The 25,449-nt window shown below is 44.5% G+C and overlaps 1 protein-coding gene across 1 annotated transcript in view; it reads right to left on the reverse strand.

Moving 5' to 3' along the window:
* kiaa1328 (KIAA1328 ortholog) overlaps nucleotides 1-25,449 on the reverse strand; it is a 248,031-nt gene that overhangs the window by 58,370 nt on the left and 164,212 nt on the right. The window contains 2 exon segments of the mRNA XM_038790679.1: nucleotides 5,884-5,989; nucleotides 11,897-12,090. Of these exon segments, the coding sequence (XP_038646607.1) occupies nucleotides 5,884-5,989; nucleotides 11,897-12,090 (300 nt within the window).

Consider the following 25,449-nt stretch of genomic DNA (forward strand, 5'->3'; position numbering starts at 1 on the left):
GGGAGGTCTCTGACGGGGGGAGGTCTCTGACGGGGGGAGGTCTCTGACTTGCGGAAGTCTCTGACGGGGGAGGTCACTGACGGGGGGAGGTCACTGACGGGGGGAGGTCTCTGACGGGGGGAGGTCACTGACGGGGGGAGGTCACTGACGGGGGGAGGTCTCTGACGGGGGGAGGTCTCTGACGGGGGGAGGTCTCTGACGGGGGAGGTCACTGACGGGGGGAGGTCACTGACGGGGGAGGTCACTGACGGGGGGAGGTCACTGACGGGGGGAGGTCTCTGACGGGCGCAGGTCTCTGACGGGCGGAGGTCTCTGATGGGAGGAGGTCACTGACGGGGGAGGTCTCTGACGGGGGGAGGTCTCTGACGGGGGGAGGTCTCTGACGGGGGGAGGTCTCTGACGGGGGGAGGTCTCTGACGGGGGAGGTCTCTGACGGGGGGAGGTCTCTGACGGGGGGAGGTCTCTGATGGGGGGAGGTCTCTGACGGGGGAGGTCTCTAATGGGGGGGGGGGAGGTCTCTGACGGGGGAAGGTCTCTGATGGGGGGAGGTCTCTAATGGGGGGGGGAGGTCTCTGACAGGGGGAGGTCTCTGACCGGGGGAGGTCTCTGACGGGGGGAGGTCTCTGCCGGGGGGAGGTCTCTTACGGGGGGAGGTCTCTTACGGGGGGAGGTCTCTGATGGGGGAGGTCTCTGATGGGGGGCGGTCTCTGATGGGGGGAGGTCCCTGATGGGGGGAGGTCTCTGATGGGGGAGGTCTCTGATGGGGGAGGTCTCTGGAGTGGGTGGGACCCTGATGGGGCAAGGGAGGACCTGATGGGCGGGGGGAGACCCTGATGGACAGGGGGGGGGGACCCACTGATTTGCAGGGAGGGGACCCACTGATGGGCAGGGAGGGGACCCACTGATGGGCAGGGAGGGGACCCACTGATGGGCAGGGAGGGGACCCACTGATGGGCAGGGAGGGGACCCACTGATGGGCAGGGAGGGGACCCACTGATGGGCAGGGAGGGGACCCACTGATGGGCAGGGACGGGACACACTGGTGGGCGGGGAGACAACCACTGATGGGTGGGGGAGGAACTACCATTGATGGGCGGGGGGTGGGGAGAACCACTGATGGGAAGGGGGAGGGGTGGGAACCTTGATGGGCAGGAGGAGGAGTGGGAACTTTGATGGACGGGGAGGGGACCCTGATGGGGGATGGGGGGGGGGTTGGGAACGTCAATGGGCGGGGGATGGGAACACCAATGGGCGGGGTGGCTCCGATGGGCGGGATGATGATGGGAGGCGGCAAGGGGAGACTCTGTTGGGTGGCGGCGGGGTGGGAGGGAGGGAGGCTAATGGGAAGCGGAGGAGGGAGGGGGAGAAACTCTGATGGGGGGGGGGGAAAGAGACTGATGGGAATGGGGGGAACTCTGATGGGAGGGTGCTCCGATGGAGGATCTCCTGTGGTTAGCATGTCGGTCACCCTCATGCTTTCATGCTGTGGAGCGATGACCTGTGATTCCCATGGTGGGATGGGGTGGCGCGGGGAGTAGAGGCAGGATTTGTGCAAGGGGGAGGTACAGGATTTGCATTGTGAGGAGACAGGGGAGCCCGCCACCTGGCCTTGGTATCGTGCTGCCTGCTCAAAGTAGCAGCCCAATATTGCAATTCCAACAGAATCCAGCGAGCTCTCCCCATAAATTAGCATAGTGAAGGAGATTGACTTGCATCTGAACATCACTCCTAGCATCCGGAGACCAATAACAATTCTCCACTGTTGGGAGCATTTGGTCTCCAGAATGGAAATTCTAGATATGACCTTTACACAACAGTAAAGATAGGTCTGAAAAATCACACTGATAACAATTGACTTTCAACTAAAGAACGTGCTTTGAATTATTGCCACAGATTATTAATGTAAATGATTAAATTATTGATCGTTTAATGTAAAAAAAACTAAATTAACTATAATTTTTTGTCACCATGGAATTAATTTTGCAACTTATGGCCTTCACAGGAGAGCGCAGTGACGCAGTGGTAGCACTGCAGTCTCACGGTGCTGAGGTGCCAGGTTCTGTCCCGGCTCTGGGTCACTGTCCGTGTGGAGTTTGCACGTTCTCCCCGTGTTCGCGTGGGTTTCACACCACAACTCAAAGATGTGCAAGGTAGGTGGGATTGAACATGCTAATTGCCCCTTAAATTGGAAAAAATTAATTGATAATCTAAATTTTCAAAAAAAAAAGAAAAAACAATTTGTGGCCTTCACATAGACTGGTTTAGCAAAGAGGTACCATTTGCCAATTTCAACCCCATCATAGTCTTATAAAATATGGAGCAAGTTAACTTTATTAAATACTACAAACTAATTTAAAAATTGCAAATGCCAGAACAGTTAAACATGATTTCCAAAGCATCAATGCATTAAAAAACTAAATATCAGTTTAACCCAACTGAAATTAAACTATCAATGCAATATTTATAATATAATAAAAATACATTACATACGCGATTTTTGATTGCCAACAGTTTTTTAAGCTAGCAATATTGCATTACATAGCAGTGCATTGGAGTTATGGCATAGAAACAGGCAATTTGCCCAATCAGTCCATGCTGGTATTTATCACAGAATAATAGTGCAGAAGAGACCCTTCGGCTCATCGAGTCTGCACCAACACATGAAAAACACCAGCCCTGCCTACCTATTCCCATTTGCCAGCACTTGTCCCACAGCGTTGAATGTTAAGTCTCGAAAAGACGTGTTTGTTAGGTGAATTAGATATTCTGAATTCTCCCTCAGCATACCCAAACAGGCGCTGGAGTGTGGCGACTAGGGGATTTTCACAGTAACTTCATTGCAGTGGTAGTGCAAGCCTACTTGTGACGCAAGATTATTATTATGACGTGCCAAGTGTTCTTCCAGGTACTTTTTAAAGGATGTGAGGCAACCCACCTCTACCATCCTCCCAGGCAGTGCATTCCAGACAGTCACCATTCTCTGGGTAAAAACGTTTTCCTCAAATCCCCACTAAACCTTCTGCTCTCACCTTGAACTTGTGTCCCCTTGTAACTGACCCTTCAACTGAGGGGATGAGCTGCTCCCTATCCATCCTGCCCATGCCCCTCATAATCCTCGATCTGGTCGCCCCTCAGTCTTCTCTGCTCCAGAGAAAACAACCCAAGCCGATCCAACCTCTCTACATAACTTAAATGCTTCATCATCCCAGGCAACATTCTGGTGAATTACCTCTGCACCCCCTCCAGTGCAATTATTCCTATATCCTTCCTATAATGTGGCGAACAGAATTGAACACAGTACTCCAGCTGTGGCCTCACCAAAGTTCTATACAACTCCAACATGACCTCTTTGCTTTTGTAATCAATGCCTCGATTAATAAAGGCAAGTGTCCCATATGCCTTTTTCACCACCCCATTAACCTGCCCTTCAGAGATCTGTGGACAAACATGCCAAGGTTAATTTGTTCCTCAGAACTTCCCAGTGTCAGGCCACTCATTGAATACTTCTTTGTCAAATTACACCTTACAAAGTGTATCACCTCACATTTTTAGGATTAAATTCCATCTGCCACCTTTCTGCCCATTTGACCATCTTTGTTACCCAAGACACTCAACCTCACTGTTAACTACCTGGCCAATCTTTGTGTCATCCCGCAAACTTACTGATCCTACCCCCCCCCCCCCCCCCCCCCCCCCCAAACGTCATTTCTATAAATGACAAACAATAGGGGACCCAGCACAGGTCCCTGTGGTATGCCACTGGACACTAGCTTCCAGTCACTAAAGCAGCTGTCTGTCATCACCCTCTGTCTCCTACAGCTAAGACAATTTTGAATCCAGCTTATCAAGTTACTCTGTTTCCCATGTACATTTGCCTTCTTTATAAACCTTCCATGTGGGACCTTGTCAAAGGCTTTGCTGAAATCCATGGAAAATACATCAATTACACAACCCTCATCTACACATTTGTTAGGCATGACCTCCCTCTGAAAAAGCCATGCTGACTATTCCTGATCAAAACTTGCCTCTCCAAGATTCTCTCCTTCAGAAGTTTCTCCAATAGTTTCCCTACCGCTGACCCGAGACTCACTGGTCTGTAGTTCCCCGACTTATCTCTACAATCTTTCTTTAATATTGGAACCACATTTGCTGTTCTCCAGTCCTCTGGCACATCCCCGTGGCGAGAGATAAACTAAAAATTTGGGTCAGAGCCCTTGCAATCTCCTCCCTCACCTCTAACAGCATTCTGGGACACAATTCTTCTGTACCAGGATACTTGTCCACTTTTAAGCCTGCCAACACCTCCAATACCTTGTCACTCCCTATGACAATTTCTTCAAGAACCTCAGTCTCTCTTCCTGAGTTTCCTATACACCTCCTCATTCTCTTGGATGAATACAAACGTGAAGTATTCATTCAACACCCTATGAATGTTCTCTGGTTCCACCCATAGATTTCCTTCTTGGTCCCTAACGGACTCTACTCTTTCCCTGGTATCTTCTTCTCATTGATGTACTTGTAGAATATCTTGGGATTTTTCCCTACTTTTACCAGCCAGAACTTTCTCATATCCCCTCCTGTACTCCTAATTGCTTTCCTAAAGCTCCATCCTGTACTTTCTGTATTCACGAATGCCTCTATTGATTTGTTCCCCTTGTATTTGCTAAAAGCCTCTCTTTTCCCATCGTATCCTAAATGTCTATGGTCATCCATGGTTCTCTGGGCTTGTGACTCCCTCCTATTACCCTAGAGGGAATATGTTTGTCCTGTCCCCTCCTCATTGCATTTTTAAACACCCCACAGATTTCCCACAAGTAACTCTTTCCAGTCTACCTTGACCAGATCCTGCCTTATTTTACTAAAAGCCATTCTCCTCCAATCCAAAACCATTTTTTGCAACTTGTCCATTTTTTGTCCATAACAAGCTTAAATTGTACCATGTTGTGGTTGCGATCACCAAAATGCTCCCCAATCAACCACTTGTCCGGCTTCATTCCCCAGAAATAGGTCCAGCACTGCACTGTCCCTTGTTGGACCATCTACATATCAAGCCAAAAGGTTCTCCTGTGTACATTGTAAGAACTCCACTCTATCTGAGCCCTTAAGATGGTGACTACCCCAATTAATGTTGGGAAAGTTGAAAACACCTAATAACACCTCTGTGAATTGGGTACATACTTACTCCTCAATTTCTCGCTGACTATCTGGGGGTCTGTAATAAACAATGTGGCTGTTCCTTTTTTATTTCTAAGCTCTACCCACAAAGCTTCTTTGATGCCTCCTCCAAGGTATCACATCTCCACTAGACATGGTATGCTCCACTTGAACATTCTCCCATCTTTCCTCAACTAAATCTATCAATGTAACCATCATTCCCTTCTCCCTCATGTGTTTGTTTAATTGCTCCTTAAATTCATCTATACTGTTTACTTCAACCACTCTGTGTGGTAGCAAGTTCCATATTCTCACTCCTCATAGGGCAGTTTTTTCTGAATTCCCTATTGGATTTCTTGGAGACTAACTTATATTAATGACCTCTACTCATGCTTTCCCCCATTCAGTCATGTTGCACGGGACTCAAGTCAAACATAGGCCAGAGTAGGTAGATGTTGAAGATTCCTTCCTCGAGCAAACCAATGGACAATTTGGGTTTTTAATGGCATGCCAGCAGCTTTCATGACTGTATTTTCCTGGCACTAGCCCACAAATTGCCAGTTTTATTCCCATCTTGTCACGAGGGATTTGAACTTGAACTGCTCTGGATTACTTGTCTAATATCGCAACCACTAGGGTAACTGTTTCAGAAAATACAATAGTGCACACATTGAAATTGGGGCTCCATCATACCAAAATTTGTTTAATAAAATTCAGTTGGTAACCAACCTTGCTGATTCAGCCCAAAAAGGTGATGTTGCTGTGCTGACTTGTTCATCTTTATTAAATACTAGAGGAGAGGTAGCCACGTCCTTTTTAGAAAGTGGAGGAATCCCTATGTAAAATAAACCATGAAGTCAATTGCACACAACATATATAAAATTCAATTAACTAGTGCCTTTTCATGAAGTATGGAACTATTGTATGCATTTGAATGTTATTTATTTTTAAAACTCTGTACATTAAAATATTGGTTACAATTACCCCAAGTATTCCTGGGAAAATATAACCAAAGAGAGAGTGTATGAGCTTCAAGTAAAGGGATATCTGAAAGTCATGTTTCAAGTGCACTTAGGCAAACACCCTGCCAAATGCATTAGATGCATCAGGTGAGTAATGAAGGGCCTGATGAAGGAGCTGCGCTCCGAAAGCTATTGATTCCAAACAAACCTGTTGGACTTTAACCTGGTGTTGTAACACTTTATAATATAGCATATAAGGTTAGAAGTACAGCTTGGGGCAGCATTGGGCCTGTGTCCAATTTGGTTCAGCCTGAAACAAGGAGGGGTTTACAGTCAGCAGCAAGGTTACAGAGTTTATCCTTCCAAACATTTAGCCAAAGGAAATTGCAGCTCACCCAAGACTGTATGTTGGGCAGGCAGGTAAAAAGCTAGAGTCGTACACGTTTTCAGCAAACACATGGAGCAAAGCATATTTTTGGATGATGAGGCAACATGTAAAATAGTAAGTAACAAAGGTAATTAGTTATTTGAACGGTTCCAAAGATAAGGGTACAAGGACAGGAAAAGAAAATATTGCAAAAGGCACTCTGTATACAATTGTATAAATAAAGATGGAACCAAGCCAGGTCAGTGTTCTGAAGTTGGACAACAGAAGACATACGCTCAAGAAAACAATTGTGATTGATTGTGTCAAAAGAATGCATACATATATGGTGTTTATGGTGTGGCAGGGGATGGGAACCGATGCAGGAAGTCGGAGGGAAGTAAAACGGGGCCAGAAACAAAAAGCAGTGAGGGGGAAAGGGGTAGAGAAGCCATAGTCAAAAATCATAAAGGGCCACAGTACAGGATACAGTGAATGAGGAGAGTGTGAAAAGGGAGGTGGCCAATGCAGGATTGAGGATATTGTACCGAAATGCACGCAGTATACGGAACAAGGTAAATGAGCTTGTTGCGCACATTGCAATTGGCCGGTAAGATGTTGTGGGCATCACAGAGACGTGGCTGCAAGGAGATCAGGGCTGGGATCTAAATATCCAAGGATATGTGTCCTATCGAAAGGACAGGCAGATGGGCAAAGGGGGCGGGGTTGCATTATTAGTAAGGAATGAAGTTAAATCGATAGCAAGGAATGATACGGATCAGAAGGCATAGAATCTTTGTGTGTAGAGTTGAGGAATCGCAAAGGTAAAAAGACCCTGATGGGAAATATGTACAGGTCCCCGAGCAGTAGTCAGGATGTGGGGCAGAAAATAAATCAGGAGATAGAAAAGGCATGTAAAAAAAGCAATATTACAATAATCATGGGGGACTGCAATATGCAGGTGGACTGGGAATATCAGGTTGGTAGCGGATCCCAAGAAAAGGAATTTGTGGAATTTGTCTAAGAGATGGGTTTTTTCGAGCAGCTTGTGACAGAGCCTACTAGGGAACAGGCAATTCTGGATTTGGTGATGTGTAATGAGGCAGACTTAATCAGGGAACTTAAGGTGAAGAAACCATGAGGGAACAGTGACCACAATATGATAGAATTTATCCTGCAGTTTGAGAGGGAGAAGCTGCAATCAGATGTAATGGTATTACACTTAAATAAGGGTAACTACAAAAACATGAGGGAGGAGCTGGCCAGAGTTGATTGGAAAAGGAGCCTAGCAGGGAAGACAGTGGATCAGCAATGGCAGGAGTTTTTGGGGGTTATTAGGGAGGCACAACACAAATTTATCCCAAGGAGGAGGAAACATGCTAAGGGGAGGACAAGGCATCCATGGCAGACGAGGGATGTCAAGGACAGCATAAAAGCTAAAGAAAAAGGATACAAAGTGGCGAGGATTAGTGAGAAATTAAGAGGATTGGGAAGCCTTTAAAAGCGAGCAGAGGACAACTAAAAAAGCAATAAGGGGGAAGAAGATGAAGTACGAGTGCAAGCCAGCTAGTAATATAAAGGAAGATAGGAAGAATATTTTCAATATATAAAGGTAAGAGAGAGGTAAAAATAGACATTGGACCACTGGAAAATGTGGCTGGAGAAGTAATAATAGGAAACAAAGAAATGGCAGACGAACTGAATAGTTACTTTGCATCAGTCTTCACGATGGAAGACACCAGTGGGATGCCAGAGCTGCAGGAGAACCAGAGGGCAGAGGTGAGTGCAGTGACCATTACTAAGGAGAAGGTTCTGGAGAAACTGAAAGGTCTGAAGGTGGATAAGTCACCTGGACCGGATGGACTACACCCCAGGGTCCTAAAAGAGATAGCTGAGGAAATTGTGGAGGCATTGGTGATGATCTTTGGAGGCAGAAAGAGTCCCAGAAGACTGGAAAGTGGCTAATGTAACACCACTGTTTAAGAAGGGAGGGAGGCAGAAGACGGGAAATTATAGGCCAGTTAGCCTGACTTCGGCCAGTGCTACGATTTTAGAGTCTGTTACTAAAGATGAGATTGCGAAGTACTTAGAAGTGCATGGTAAAATAGGACTGAGTCAGCATGGCTTTTTCAAAAAGAGTTTGTGTCTGACAAATCTGTTAGAGGTCTTTGAGGAGGTAACAAGAAAGTTAGACAAAGGAGAACCAGTGGACGTGATTTATTTAGATTTCCAGAAGGCCTTTGACAAGAAGCCGCATAGGAGACTGTTAAATAAGTTAAAAGCCCATGGTGTTAAGGATAAGATCCTGGCATGGATAGAGGATTGGCTGACTTGCAGAAGGCAGAGAGTGGGGATAAAGGGGCCTTTTTCAGGATGGCAGCCCGTGACTAGTGGTGTGTCTCAGGGGTCTGTGCCGGGACCACAACTTTTCACAATACACATAAATGACCTGGAAGATGGAACAGAAGGCATTGTTGCTAAGTTTGCAGATGATACAAAGATCTGTCGGGGGACAGGTAATATTGAGGAAGCAAGGGGGCTGCAGAAGGATTTGGACAAGCTAGGAGAGTGGGCATTGAAGTGGCAAATGAAATACAATGTGGAAAAGTGTGAGGTTATGCACTTTGGAAGGAGGAATTTAGGCATACATTATTTTCAAAATGGGAAAATGCTTAGGAAATCAGAAGCACAACGGGACATGGGAGCGATTCTCTTAAGGTTAACGTGCAGGTTCAGTCTGCAGTTAAAAGGTAAATGCAATGTTAGCATTCATGTCAAGAGGGCTAGAATACAAGACTAGGAATGTACTTCGGAGGCTGTATAAGGCACTGATCAGACCCCATCTGGAGTATTGTGAGCAGTTTTGGGCCCCATACCTAAGGAAGAATGTGCTAGCCTTGGAAAGGGTCCAGAAGAGGTTCACAAGAATGATCCCTGGAATGAAGAACTTGTTGTATGAGGAACGGTTGAGGATGGTCTGTACTTGCTGGAATTTAGAAGGATGAGGAGGGATCTTATTGAAACTTACAGGATATTCGAGGCCTGGATAGAGTGGGCATGGAGAGGATGTTTCCACTTGCACCAAAAACTCGAACTAGAGGACACCATCTTAGACTAAAGGGGCGATCCTTTAAAACTGAGATGAGGAGGAATTTCTTCAGCCAGAGGGTGGTGAATCTGTGGAACTCGTTACTGCTGAAGGCTGTGGAGGCCAATTCAGAGTGCCTTTAAGACAGAGATAGATAGGTTCTTGATTAATAAGGGGTCCAGGGGTTATTGGGAGAAGGCAGGAGAATGGGGATGAGAAAATATCAGCCATGATTGAATGGCGGAGCAGACACGATGGGCCGAGTGGCCTAATTCTGCTCCTCTGTCTTATGGTCTTCTCAAGGTCAAAATGTGCCTGGAAGTGCACTATGTTTTCAGAGAATGTTTGTTTAGGGCCATTTTGCTACTATATGGTCTTCTCAAGGTCAAAATGTGCCTGGAAGTGCACTATGTTTTCAGAGAATGTTTGTTTAGGGCCATTTTGCTACTATGGGAGGGGAGGAAGGCTGATGGGAGAGATTTAAACATGTAGTTTAGGGATATATGTGCAAAGACTGGTAAAGTTACGCGATCATGAGTTTTCCCAAGAGTGACAGGAACAAGGAAAAAAAATGTATTTTAATGCGGTACTTATCACATCCTTTGGACATCCCAAAGAGCATCACAGACAATAACATTGTGCAATAAATTGTGGACATTGGTTATTTTGTGCACAAATTCCATTGCTAATCTGTGCACAATCAGCAATTTGCTCAGTTGTTCTCTTTTTGGGTGAGTTGTTTGAGGGATAAATATTGGTTAAGACACTATGAGAACTCCATATCTTCTTCATATGATACCATGGAATGTTTTATAACCACCTGAACAACCAGGCAGGGTCTCAGCTTATAATTTTGGATGAAAAGTTGACACCTCTGCCAATGCAGCACTCCCTCAGCAATGGGATACGATGTCATGCCAGATATGTATTTAAGTCCCTGCAGAACAGCTTTATACCACAAATTTCAGGCAGCATGTGTGCTATCACTGGGCCATGGTGAAATTTCCAGGACCTGGAACTAAATATATAAAGAGATTCAGAGAGCTAAATTTTTTTTTAAGGTGTGGGGAGGATGATCAATGTCTGAGGTTTGCGAAGCGGTACAGATGGCTTGTATGTAAGCAGTATTTTTTCCATGAATTATGTGCACACAACAGGGGAATGCAATTCAAACGTCTCAAGATTTTAGGTGACATTTTGTCCTCCTTAAAAAAGAATGGATATGTGAAATAACATGTTGTTATGTCGCTAAGCATCTGATTCAGGTCAAGACTAAGTCTACCTCGCTGTCTTTCCCTATAACTGAGATGGTCAAATATTCATAGGATACAATGTACGCTGCTGACACTGGAATGAGAGCGTTGTTTTTGAAGAGCAATATTTTGGAGTTGATTGGTGGAACAATGGGGTAGGCAAACATTATGGAATGTTTGCAATCTTAAGTTTTATAATCATAAAAGTAGGAGGTGACCATTCAATCCATCGAGTCTGAACCGGCCCTTGGAAAGAGCACCCTACTTAAGCCCACGCCTCCACCCTATCCACGTAACCCAGTAACCCTACCTAACCTTTTGGACACTAAGGGGCAATTTAGCATGACCAATTCACTTAACCTGCACATCTTTGGACTGTGGGATGAAACTGAAACACCCAGAGGAAACCTGTGTAGACAAGGAGAGAAAGTGCAAACTCCACACAGACAGTAATCCGAGGCTAGAATTGAACCCAGATCCTTGGAGCTGTAAGGCAGCAGTGTTAGCCACTGTGCCACCCAATAAACAGGGACTATTTCTGTACTTTCATTTCTCAAACTGAGCACATAGGCAAGGTAGAGCTCATGATAAGATCTACAGAAGCAACTGATTTGTCAAATGAAAAGGACTTTTTTCATTTTTAAAAATAAATGTAGAGTACCCAATTAATTTTTTCTAATTAAGGGGCAATTTAGCGTGGCCAATCCACCTACCCTGCACATCTTTTGGGTTGTGGGGGTGAAACCCACGCAAACACGGGGAGAATGTGCAAACTCCACACGGACAGTGACCCAAAGCCAGGATCGAACCTGGGTACTCGGCACCGTAAGGCAGCAGTGCTAACCACCACGCCACCGTGCTGCCCAAAATACTTTTTTCATAACATACTTTGTGTTATTAAGTATTTCTCAGAGGCAAAACAGTTTTCTTCACTGATCCTAGGGCGGTATTATTTAATAAGGGGTAAATTTACAAAGTTTATATATTCTTACAAGTTTAAATTCTTCAAAATCATGATCCTCAACAGTTATTAGAGGGCACAGATTCTGAATGTGAGAAAGGGTAAAATAGTTACCTGTTTGCTGTTTATTTCGATCTCCAGCAGAACATAAAGAGGCTATACCCCTAAAAGAATCCTGTTCGGAGCCAAAAGGTCCTATCATCTTGTTTCCTGCAATTAATCCTTGTGGTTCTGTTGTCGATGTCTTAATATTTCTTTCCTGATGTTGCAAATGACCACAGTAAAGATCATCCTCTGATCTTAAGTGCCTGCAAAAAGAGAAATCAAATATTAGACTCACATCTCCAAGTTTAAACCACAAAAAGGAAATAAGGGATCTGCATTTAGATAAGTGCATATCAGACCTTCAAAATGTCAAGAAGCACTTCAGAGACAAGTCCCTGTTTATTGAGTGGCACAGTGGCTAACACTGCTGCCTCACAGCTCCATGGATCAGAGTTCAATTCTGGCCTCGGGTTACTGTCTGTGTGGAGTTTGCACTTTCTCCTTATGTCTACACAGGTTTCCTCCGGGTGCTCCAGTTTCATCCCACAGTCCAAAGATGTGCAGGTTAGGTGAATTGGCCATGCTAAATTTCCCCTTAGTGTCCAACGGTTAGGTAGGGTTACTGGGTTATGTGGATAGGGTGGAGGTGTGGGCTTAAGTAGGGTGCTCTTTCAAAGGGCCAGTGCAGACTCGATGGACCGAATGGCCACCTGCTACTTTTATGATTATAAAACTTAAGATTGCAAACATTCCATAATGTTTAGGAAATTTTGAAATGGAAAATGGAAAGCCCAGAAGCCAATTTTACATGCCCAACAAATCACAATGTGACAAATAGCAGTTAATTTATTTTTCGTGGTGTTAATTGAGCGACAAATAATGGTTAAGTCATCAGGAGAACTTGCCTGCTCTTTGGATAGTGTCATGAATAGCGCAGCAACAACTTACACTTCTATAGGGCCTTTAAAGAAATAAAACGTCCTAAGGTGCTTCACAGGAGCGTCATCAAATTTTGATACGGAGCTATATGAGGAGATATTAGGGCACCTGGTCAAAGTGTTTGTTTTTAAGAAGCATCTTAAAAGATGAGATAGAGGTAGAAGGGCAAAGAGGTTTATAGTAGAACTTCCAGAAACACAGAGTCACCAATGATAAATCCGGATATGCATAAGAGGTTGGAATTGGAGAAATGCAGGGATCTCAAAGGATAGTAATGCTGGAGGAAGCTACAAATAATGGGAGCGGTGAGGCCAAAAGGTTTGAATAAAAAGGACGAGAATTTTAAAATTCAGGGAGAATTTGGTGCTGAGGGAAAGCTAAATGATGTCAGTATACATATAGAAACTAACAGTGTATGATTAAATGGTATTGCCCAGGGGCAGCAGCGGAGAAGAAAATAGGAGATGGGGACAGGGGAAACCAAGGATAGATTTTTTGGGGACTCCAAATATAGCAGGCAGAAGTGGGACGAGAAGCCATTGCAAGTCTTTCTCTGGCTCGGAGACAGGTAAGAATGGAACTAGACAAGGGAGCAAATGCCTACTCATCCGCCATCAGAGGAGAGGTGTTCACAAAGGATGGTGTGCTCAGCTGTGCCAAAAGCTGCATTCAGATTGGGAAGGATGAGGAGAGATAGTTTACAACAATCACAGAGGATATTATTAGCAATTTTTCAAAGGACAGTTTCAGTATTGATCGCAGGGGCAGAAACCTAATTGGAGGAATTCAAACAGGATTGCAAGAAAAGGCGGGCATTGATTTGGAAGGTGACAACATGTTCAAGGACTTTGAAGAGGATGTGCAGTCGTAGTTTGTAAGGACTTAGAGAATCAAGGATGGATTATTTAAGGAGTAAAGTGATGAGCTCAGATTTGAAGGGCAGTTGGACAGGAAGGTTGGACAGTTAGGAGTTTAGTAGGAATGAGGTTGAGGGGACAGGAAATGGATCTTGTGGACTGGATGAGTTTGGAAGGAGAAGGCTGGAGACGGAGTATAACATGGATAAATGTGAGTTTATCCACTTTGGCATCAAAAATAGGAAGGCAGGTTAGTATTTGAATGGGTGTAAATTGAGAGAGGTGGATACACAGCAAGACCTTGCTGTCCTCGTGCATCAGTCACTGAAAGTAAGTGTGCAGGGACAGCAGGCAGTAAAGAAGGCAAATGGTATGTTGGCCTTACTGGAAGAGGATTTAAGTGTAGGAATAGAGATGTTTTACTGCAATTGTATAGGGCATTGGTGAGGCCACACCTGGAGTATTGTGAGCAGGTTTGGTTCTCTACCTGAGGAAGAATGTTCATGCTATGGAGGGAGTACAGCGAAGGTTTACTCCTGGGGTGGCGGGACTAGAACGTAGAACATAGGAAATACAGCACAGAACAGTCCCTTCGGCCCACGATGTTGTGCCGTACTTTCGTCCCAGATTAAGAACAAATTAAGCTACACCCCTCATTCTACCGCAATCCATGTACCTATCCAATAGCCGCTTGAAGGTCCCCAATGTTTCCGACTCAACTACTTCCACAGGCAGTGCATTCCATGCCCCCACTACTCTCTGGGTAAAGAACCTACCTCTGACAGCCCCCCTATATCTTCCACCATTTACCTTAAATTTATGTCCCCTTGTAATGCAACCCCCCCCACCTCTTTTACCACCCTCCCTAATCTTATTGAAACATCTATAACCAGGAACCTCTAACAACCATTTCTGCCCCTCTTCCATCCAAGTAGTCCCAAGTACCGATCCATGCCTTAAGTTCACCCACCTTATTCCTGATGCTTCTTGCATTGAGGTATACACACATCAACCCATCTCCGTGCCTGCAAGTACTCTCCTTTGTCAGTGTTACCTGCTCCACTGCCTCACTACACGCTGTAACGTCCTGAACATCAGCTACCTTAGTTGCTGGACTACAAGTCCGGTTCCCATTCCCCAGCCAAATTAGTTTAAAACCTCCCGAAGAGTACTAGAAAACCTCCCTCCCAGGATACTGGTGCCCCTCTGGTTCAGATGCAACCCATCCTGCTTGTGCAGGTCCCACCTTCCCCAGAATGCGCTCCAATTAACCAAATACCTGAAGCCTCTCTCCTACACCATTCCTGCAGCCACGTGTTCAACTGCACTCTCTGCCTATTCCTAGCCTCGCGATCACGTGGCACCGGCAACAAACCAGAGATGAGAACTCTGTCTGTCCTGGCTTTTAACTTAACTCATTTATTACGTCCACATCCCTTTTCCTACCTATGTCGTTGGCACCAATGTGCACCCTGACTTCTGGCTGCTCACCCTCCCCCTTAAGGATCCTCAAGACACGATCCGAGATATCCCTGGCCCTGGCACACGGGAGGCAACATACCTTCCGGGAGTCTCGCACGCGACCACAGATTCTCCTATCTATTCCCCTAACCATTGAGTCTCCTATCACTATTGCATTTCTATTCTCCCCCCTTCCCTTCTGAGCCCCAGACTCCTTCTGAGCCCCAGACTCAGTGCCAGAGACCTGGCCGCTAGGGCCTTCCACCAGTAGGTCATCCCCCCCCCCCCCCCCCCAACAGCATCCAAAACGGTATACTTGTTTTGAAGGGGTACGGCCACAAGGGATCCCTGAACTGTCTGCCCATTCGTTTTCTTTCCCCTGACTGTAACCCAGCTACTCTTGTCCTGTACCTTGGGTATGGCTACCTCCCTGTAACTCTTCTCTACCCCCTCTGCCTCCCGGATGATCCGAAGTTCATCCAGCTCCAATTCCCTAACACGGTCTCGGAAGAGCTGGAGCTGGGTGCACTTCCCGCAGGTATAGTCAGCGGGGACACCGGTGGTATCCCTCACCACCCACATCCTACAGGAGGAGCATGCAACTGCCCTAGCCTCCATCCCCTTTTCCCTTACAGAATACAGCTGCACTGTGGACCAACTGGAACTCCATCCTCCGACTCTGCTCCCAGTCAGATGTACTCTCTGTAAACTCCCGGCTCCCTTCACGCTCTTTGAGGAAATGTAGGAAATGAAATGAAAAGGAGCACCTTACTCCCTCCTCACCTAACTCCCTCAGTCACCAAACTCTCACTATAACACTCAAATGCACCCAAATTCAGCACTCCCTCAGTCACCAAAATCTCACTATAGCACTCAAATGCACCCAAATTCAGCACTCAGTGCAAACAACGTCTGCACTGTAACTAGCTCAGATTTATACTGTGACTCTAGCCTCTGAAAACTGGCCCAATCCAATTAACTAATTAACAAGCTCCAGCTGCAAGTAGTTACAAGTAGAACCTTTGTTTAAAGCTGATTGAAAATTTACCTTCTTCTCAACCAAACAGCAACTTTTAAGTTAATTAACTAAATCAAAGAAAGACTAGACTTTAGATAAAAATTAAAAATAAACCCTTAATATCACTCAGTCACCAAACTCTCACTATAGCACTCAAATGCACCCAAATTCAGCACTCAGTGCAAACAAAGACTGTCATATGAGGAGAGGCGAAGTCGGATAGGATTATATTGATTGGAGTGAGAGGGGATCTCATAGAAACTTATAAAATTCTAACAGTGTTAGACTAGGTAGATTCAGAAAGAATGTTCCACATGTTGGGGAAGTCCAGAACTAGGGGGGTCATAGTTTGAGGTAAGGGGTAAATCTTGGGAGACTGAGGTGAGGAGAAATTTCTTCACCCAGAGAGTGGTGAATCTGTGGAATTCACTGCCACAGAAAGTAGTAGAGACCAAAACGTTGTATAATTTCAAGAAGTAATTAGATATACTCTAGGGCTAAAGGGACCAAGGGATATGGGGGAAAGGCAGGATCAGGGTATTGAACTTGATGATCAGCCATGATCATAGTGAATGGCGGTGCAGGCTCACAGTTCCAAATGGCCTCCTCCTGCTTCTATTTTCTATGTACGTTACAGTGAGTGATGCAAGTTCAGGGTGAGGATGGGGAGGAAAGGTTTGGCAGTGGGTTAGCAAAAGAAAGAGAGAAGCAGTGGAGGCAGTTGAACAGTCTCAATCTTTATGAAAAAGTAGTCTATGGACTCCTTGCATATGTTGCTGGAGCTGCATGTGGAGAAGGTAGGGAAAGGGTTTTGAGAAGAAGTAAAACCACTGGAAAAGAGCCAATCCTGGTATCTTGCACATATCTTATTTTAACTACAGTACCATTGGCGGCTATACTTTCAACTATGCTTAAAAAACAACCTCTTAGGCCAAGCTTTTGGTCATCTGCCTGGCTCAATGCAGCTCAGTGTCAAAATTTTTTAGCTACTGCTATTTTGAAACGCCTTGGGACATGTTACTATATTAAAGGTTATTTTTTTAAATACAAGTTGTTATTTACTATATATCTTATCCTATGGGTAGCTAAGAGTCACCAAAAATTATTACAGTGGTGTTCTAGGGTCAAGAGTAGTAATTTAATTTCAATACATTATTTACTATAAATGCAATTTTCAATCATTTTGAAATGTGGCCACTGTTAATAGCAACTGAATACAATTAATCTTAAACAGTTCTATGGTTCCTTTTAATAATGCAATATTTGTATACCTATCTTCCTTGGTTGAATTACAATGGAAAATATGCCCAGGCGTGGATATCAATGAGGAAGCAAAATAGCTATTTTAACACGCTGGATTATACAGCTATTAAATACTGACAACTGGTACAATGTAGTATCTTCCATACATAGAATTTGTCAGTATTAATGAAATAGGTAATGCTGGGTCCATATATTGCAAATCACTGCTGTATTATTTTTCTTCTTCTTTCATGGAATGTTACAATCGACAGCAAGAGCAACATTTTATTGCCCACCCCTCACTGCCCTTGACAAGATGGAGGCAAGTAGCCTTCGTGAACTGCTGCAGTCCATCTCCTGTGTACACATATAGTGCTGATTGGAAAGTAGGTGTATGTTTTTGACCCAGTAATAGTGAAAGAACAGTGATATAGCTCCATGTCCGGATGACGTGTGACTTGAAGGGGAACTTACAGGTGCTGGTGTTCCCATCCTTGCCATTCTTGGTGGTAGAGATGATGGGTTTGGAAGGTGTTGTTGAAGGAAACTTGATGTCAAGGGAAGTCACTCTCACCTCACCTCTTGAATTTAGCTCATTTATTCATATTTAGACCAAGGCTGTAATGAGGTGAGGAGCCAAGGGGTTCGTGCAGAGCCCAGATTGTACTTGAGAGCGTGGAGTATGAGCGACTTGATAGCTGAAACGATGCCTCGTTTGCTGATGGTTGACAGAACACTGATGAGGTGGTATTTGGCCAGATTGGATTAGTTCTGCTTTTTGTGGATAGAACACACCTGGTTAATTTTCCATATAGTCAGGCATTGTAACAGTGCTGGAGCAGTTTGCTTAGGGGCGGAGCAAAAGCTTTCTGTAATTTTGTTGGTATGTGTTGTCAGCCATTTTTTGAAATAATGCTGATTGAATAAAATTGGCTGAAGACTGATATCAGTAATGCTGGGAACCTCAGGAAGAGGCCAAGATCAATTAAACATTTGGTATTTCTAGATAAAAATTATTATAAATGCTTCAGCCTTGTATTTTGCAATGATATGCTGGGCTACGTAATCACTAAGAAATTGAGGTGTTTGTAGAGCTTCTCCCGTTAAGTGTTTAATTGCCAATCACCATTCATGACTAGGTGGGGCAGGATTGCAGAGCTTAGATTCAATTATTTGGTTGTTTGATCACTTAGCTCTGTTGAATGCTGCTTCTGCTATTTAGCATGTATATGCTCCTGTGAATTTGTTAAAGTTACTTTCCTCGACGGTTTAAAGAAACGTTATGACATACCAAGCCAGGTTTAACTCTGGGATCTGACTTATCCAGTGTTCACATTAGCTGGGATTGTGTCACTGTTCTGAATATATACCATTTAACATTGTTCGCATCACACAATACCACAGATGGTATCCTCGGTGTCAAGATCTAACCATCTCCACAGGGGATGTGCAGTGGTCACTCTGACCAATGCCGTCATGGACAGATGCACTTGCGACAGAGAGATTGGTGAAGTAAAGGTCTGCAAGATCTTCCCTCATGCTGGTTCTCTCACCATATGCTGCAGGCTCAGTGACAGCTATGTCCTTCAGGACTCAGCCAGCTTGCTCAATAGTGGTGCTACTGAGCAACCCTGGAGATGGACACTGAAGTCTTTACACCCAGAGTACATTCCATGCCCTTGTCACACTCAGTGCTTCTTTCCTTTCGTAGGAAAACATTGCAACAATAATAATGCAATTATTTAAATGTTAATACTGCATCAAATTTCTGCAGCATTGTACTTCCTGACCTACTTCTGTTACATGTCAAAAATAAAATCTGCATTATATATTCACTAATATGATATATTTCTTATTCGGAGTGGGTTGCAACCTTCAATTTGAAAATGCACTGAAAATCTTTGTGTAAGACTTAGTCTATGCAAAAATCTATTTAAATGCATTATGATTTACCTGCATTACTTGTCATGTTGATAGAATCACAGCATGGTTACAGCATAGCAAGAGAAATTCATCAAGTACCACTTGCCTGCCTTCTCCCCCATTGCTCTGCACATTCTTCCTTTTCAGGTAATAATCCAATTCCCTGTTGAATGCCTCGACTGAATCTTTCTCCACCACACTCTCAGGCAATGCCTTTCAAATGACAAATGCTTGCTGCATGAAAGGTTTTTCCTCACATCACTTTTGTTTTTTTGCCAATTCTTTAAATCTGTGTCCTCGTGTTCTCCATCCTTCCACTAGTTTCTCCCTATCTACTCTGTCCAGATTTTTCATTACTTTGAATACATTGATCAATCTCCTCAAAACCTTCTCTTCTCCAAGGAACAGCCCCAAAATCTCCAATCTATGTAATTGAAGTTCCCCATCCCTGATATTACGATCGCAGACCAGACCCCAACAGTGGCGAGGATGCTGGACTGTAACTCCAATATGTTAGTTTATTTGAAAGATTGTGCGGAAAGAATTATTTACTCCAAGAGTGATTGCATGAAGAAATAGGGCTTGGTTATTTTTAAAACAAAACTTTCTAACTACAATATTTAATCTTTTAACTTCACACCCAAAAAGAGCAGCTTACAGTTTACACCTTAAACACTACTACTCAACTTCCCATTAAACAACTAGAAAAGAGACATATAGATCTCAATCTATCTTACTGTGGACAAATTTTGGACTCCGCATCAGGCAGATCAGAAGGAAACTCCACTCTCCAAGGTTTCCCAACCATCTCTCAAAATGTCTCTCTGCCATTCTTGGCTCCATCCAACAATGACGTCATCTCCCAAAGCTGAAAAACCTTCTCGGCAGGCTGCAAAGTACATGAACTCCCCAGGGACTTCCCCAGGCAAACCACCATGCATTAGCCCAGACTGAAAAACACATTCCTTCTTCAATTTCACTTGCTTGTTGCTAAAACCACCCACTGTAGAACAGAACTCTTTTAAAATAAAGACATTCTAATCCCAGGCTTTTAACCCTTAAATTGTCCACTACATTTTAGAAACTAATATTCCTAACATCTTCCAATCGTCACATTGAATCATTCTCGTTAATTATTTCTGCACTCACTCTAATGGCTTCATTTTTTCCTGAAGTATTCTGTCCATTACGGGACATAATACTCAAGTTGAAGCCCAACCATTGTTCTATACTAGTTTAACATAATATAACACAGCTTTGACAAAGAGTCATCCAGACTCAATGTTAGCTCCGTTTTCTCTCCAGGGATGCTGTCAGACTTGCTGAGATTGTCCAGCATTTTGTTTTTATTTAACATAACTTGCTTGCTTTTGTACTCTCTGCCCCTATTAATAATACCTAGGATACTGTATACTTTATTAACCGCTCCCGCAACTCGTCCTGCTACCTGAAATGATTTATGTAGCTATCTAGCCAGGATCCTTTGCTCCTGCGTTTTCCTTTAGAGGCTAAAGTAAGATGCCCAGATATGGTGCCTTTTTTGAATTAAACAAAAGCATGGGGGCAGGGGGAAAGTAGCTCCCTGGTGCATTCTTCATGGTAATGCCTTGGCCAATCAATGCCAACTTACCAACCAGTCAGCAACCTTTTCTCATTCAGTATAAATTGTTGCTTCCTTTGAAATTTGGCATTCTTGCATCTATCCTGGGAATTTTAAGATGAAAAGCTTTAACAAAACGTCTTTTTTCAGCAATACCCATTTAGAACTGTAGTCTTTGTTTTACATAGTCTCTCATTGTTCTTTCTACCTAAATAACTTCACCTTTCTCTGCATTAAATGTGATATGTCACTTGTTTGCTTATTCCATCAACCTATCTATGTCCTCTGAAGGTCTGCACTATCTTTTTTTTAATAAATTTAGAGCACCCAATAATTTTTTCCAATTAAGGGGAGAACGTGGCCAATCCACCTACCCTGCACATTTTTGGGTTGTGGGGCGAAACCCACGCAAACACGGGGAGAACGTGCAAACTCCACATGGCCAGTGACCCAGAGCCGGGATCGAGCCTGGGACCTCGTCACCGTGAGGTAGCAGGGCTAACCCACTGCACCACCGTGCTGCCCTAGGTCTGCACTATCCTTCACACAGTTCACAATACTTCCAAGATTTGTATCATCTGGAAATTTTCCTGAGTGGCCTTCCTACCATACTTGCCTGTCTGCAATTTTACAGGCCACAGGCAAGGCCTGGAGCAGTCCACCAGGCCATGATCCAACAGAGACTTCTAAGGACCACTTTCCACCCTGGCCTAAATTTTGAGATTGGTAGGAGGCGTTCAGGGGCAGAGGGAAGCTCGGCATCTCACCCTGCTTAGATAGGAAGGGAAAGCATCTCCATTCAGGGTCCCTTTTCCACATTGGGTGGCCCCACTAACCAACCTAACAAAGGTCTGTTTCCCTGCGGGTCCTCTCTCATTCCCCCCCCCCCCCCCCCCCCCCCCCCATCACCCTCTCCATCAAGGCACCCAACCACCAATGCCCAGGCCTCACATCCCCTCCCCACCTTCAGACACTTTGCACTTAGCTAGACATTGATTTCAAATCCAGTGATTAATTGTAGTCCCAGTCTTGGCAACTGCTACCACGGTCTGAAACAATAGGGCTGCTGGATAATCTGATTGGCGGTCAGCTCTGTGAAGTGGATCCTCTGCCCCTCCTTTTACAGCCAGCTAACACTCCATGGAGTGCAAAATGCCTGCAGGGCTGCCATGATAAAGCAGGATATCTTTCACACTATTCTCCAGGTGGCAGGGCAGGAAACCCCTAATGTAGCCTGCCCACAGGATATAATCTGCAGTCTTGCCACATTCAGCCATGGATGAGGTGGACAATTAACCTCACCGGAGAAGACGCCACAAATGTCCCCATCCTTAATGATGGGAGAAGTCCAGCTCATCTGTGCTAAAGATAAGGCTGAAGCATTCTCAACAATCTTCAACCAGAAGTGCAGAGTACGTGATCCACCTAGGCCTCCTCCAGAGGTCACCAGCATCATAGATGCCTGTCTTCAGCCAATTTGCTACACTCCATGTGATATCAAGAAAAATTTTGATTGAGCAGGGAAAAATTTTGGTTGAGCACAGATTTGTGAAGGGAAGTTCATGCCTGACTAATCTAATTGAATTTTTTGAAGGCAGCAGACAAATGTATGTCTATGGAAGTTAGTTATATGGACTCGTATTAGTTATATGAAGGCATTTAATAAAGTGCCACATAAGAGACTGTTAATTAAGGTGGAAGCCCATGGAGTTGAAGGCAAATTATTGACAACGTTAGAAAATGGGAATAGTGGGTAAGTACTCTAATTGGCAGGATGTGACTCGTGGTGTACCACAGGAATCTGTGTTGGGACGTCAAGGCAGACTGGTCCAAAAGGTGAAGTCACACGGGATCAGAGATGAGGTGGCAAGATGGATACAGAACTGGCTCGGTCACAGAAGGCAAAGGGTAGCAGTAGCAGTGTGTATTTCTGAATGCAAGGTTGTGACTAGTGGTGCTCTACAGGTAGCGGTGTTTGGGCCTCTGTTGTTTGTAGAATACATAAACGATTTGGAGGAAAATGCAGCTGGTTTGATTAGTAAGTTCACGGATGACACCAAGGTTGGTGGGGTGGCAGATAGTGTTGAGGATTGTCAGAGGACACAGCAGGACATAGATACGTTGGAGACTAGGGCAGAGAAATAGCAAATGGAGTTTAATCCGGGCAAATGTGAGGTAATGCATTTTGGAAAGTCTAACATAGAGGGGAAATATACCGTAAATGACAAAACTCTTGGGAATATAGAAAGCCAGAGACCTGGGCATGCAAGTCCACCCACAGATCTTTGAAAGTGGAACACAAGTGGACAAGATAGTAAAGGAGGTATACGGAATGCTTGCCTTCATTGGACAGGGCATAGAGTATAAAAAATGGCAATTCATGCTACAGTTGTATAGAACCTTGGTAAGGCCGCACTTGGAATATTACGCACAATTCTGGTCGCCACACTATCAGAAGTAAGTGGAGGCTTTGGAGAGGGTACAGAGGTTTACCAGGATGTTGTCTGGTACAGAGGGACTTAGCTATGTAGAGAGGTTGGATAAACGCAGTTCATTCTCGCTGGAATGACGGAGGTTGAGAGGTGACCTGATAGACATCCACAAGATTATGAGGGGCATGGATAGAGTGGATGGGCAGGCACTCTTTCCCAGGGTGGAGGGATCAGTCACCAAGGGGCATAGGTTTAAGGTCTGTGAGGCAAAGTTTAGAGGAGATGTGCGAGGCAGATTTTTTACACAGGTGAGTACCTGGAAAGCGTTGCCAGGGAAGGTTGTGGAAGCATGTATATTAATAGTGTTCAAAAGGCATCTCGACAAATACATGGATAGGATGGGTATAGGGGGATATGGCACTAGGAAATGTTGAGGGTTTTGGCCAAGGGTGGTATCATGACCGGTGCAGGCTTGGAGGGCCTGTTCCTGTGCTGTATTGTTCTTTGTTCCTGACCTCACTCATTCACATTCAATAATGACTTGGATGATGGCGCAGAAAGTCATGTATCCAAATTTGCTGATGATACAATGTTAGGTGGCATTGTAGACAGTCTAAATAATAGCATAAAATTGCAAGGAGATATTGACAGTCTAGATCAGTGTTCTTCAAACTTTTTTCCGGGGACCCATTTTTACCAACCAGCCAACATTTGGGACCCAACCCGGCCGACCTTCGCGACCCACGCAGGCCGACCTTCGCGACTCACGCCGGCCAACCTGCGCGATCCACCATTTTCTCTTACTTTGTTTGCTGCTGACAAAAATGGAGGAAATGGTTTTGGGTCCCTTTGGCCCTCGTACACGCTCCTCCAATGGAACCTGTTGGATGAAGGTGAAGCCTTCTAGTGTCGGAAAGTATGGAGTCTCCATCTGTCCAAAGTTCTGAATTTTTTTCCTGTAAAATTTTATCAAATAAACCCTCCCCCCGAACTTGTAAACAAAAAATAAATTAAAATGAGTAAAATAAATGAAAAAAATGAATAAAACCCCCCCGAACTTGTAAAAAAAATGAAGTGAATAAAATAAATGAAAAAATAAAAATTAAATGAATAAAATGAAAGAATAAAAACCACTACAGAACTTGTAAAAAAAGCTGCAACCATTAAAAATAATAGTGGCTGCATTGCACATACGCACCGATCATCGTGCGCGCATGCGCAATGCGGCCAATTTTTTTTTTACATGTTCGTGGAATGCGCATGTGTGCAAGTTGATCAGCACGCATGCGCAATGCGGCCGAATTTTTTTTTTTACATGTTCCCGGCCGCTTGCAGCCGGCGTTATGAAAAGCCGGCTGCTGCGCGGGGATTTGCGCGATCGGGAGCCCCGCGGACAACGGCTCCGCGACCCTCCCGACACACGCCCGCGACCCACCCGCGGGTCGCGCCCCCGACTTTGAAGAACACTGGGCTAGGTGAATGGGAAAAATTATGGAGGATGGAATTCAATGTAAGGAAGTAAGAGGTTATCCATTTTAGACCAAAATAGGGTAGAGCAGAGTACTTTCTCAATGAAATGAGGTTACGTTTATTGGATGTCTCAAGAGATTTGGGGTGGTTGAGGTGTGCAGGTCCTTAACATAGTTTGAACGAGTGCAGAAAATAATCAAAAGGCTAATGAAATGCTAGACTTTATATCTAGAGCATTGGAATATAAAGACACTGAAGAGGTTATGCTACAGCTATACAAAACCCTGGTTAGACCTCAATTGGAGTACTTTGAGTAGCTCTGGGCATCACACCTTAGGAAGGATATATTGGATTTTGAACGAGTGCAACATAGGTTTGAAAAAATGATACCTGGACTGCAGGGATTAAATTACCAGGAGAGATTACGGACATTAGGTCTGTTTTCGCTAGAATTTAAAGGTTAATAATCTTTATTAGTGTCACACGTAGGCTTACATTAACACTGCAATTAAGTTACTGTGAAAATCCCCTAGTCGTCACACTCCGGCGCCTGTTCGGGTACACTGAGGGAGAATTCAGAATGTCCAATTCACCTAACAAGCACATCTTTTGGGACTTGTGGGAGGAAACCGGAGCACCCAGAGGAAATCCACGCAGACATGGGGAGAACATGCAGATTC

This window comes from Scyliorhinus canicula, chromosome 3 (assembly GCF_902713615.1).
Source record: "Scyliorhinus canicula chromosome 3, sScyCan1.1, whole genome shotgun sequence".
Classification (NCBI taxonomy): Eukaryota; Metazoa; Chordata; class Chondrichthyes; order Carcharhiniformes; family Scyliorhinidae; genus Scyliorhinus; species Scyliorhinus canicula.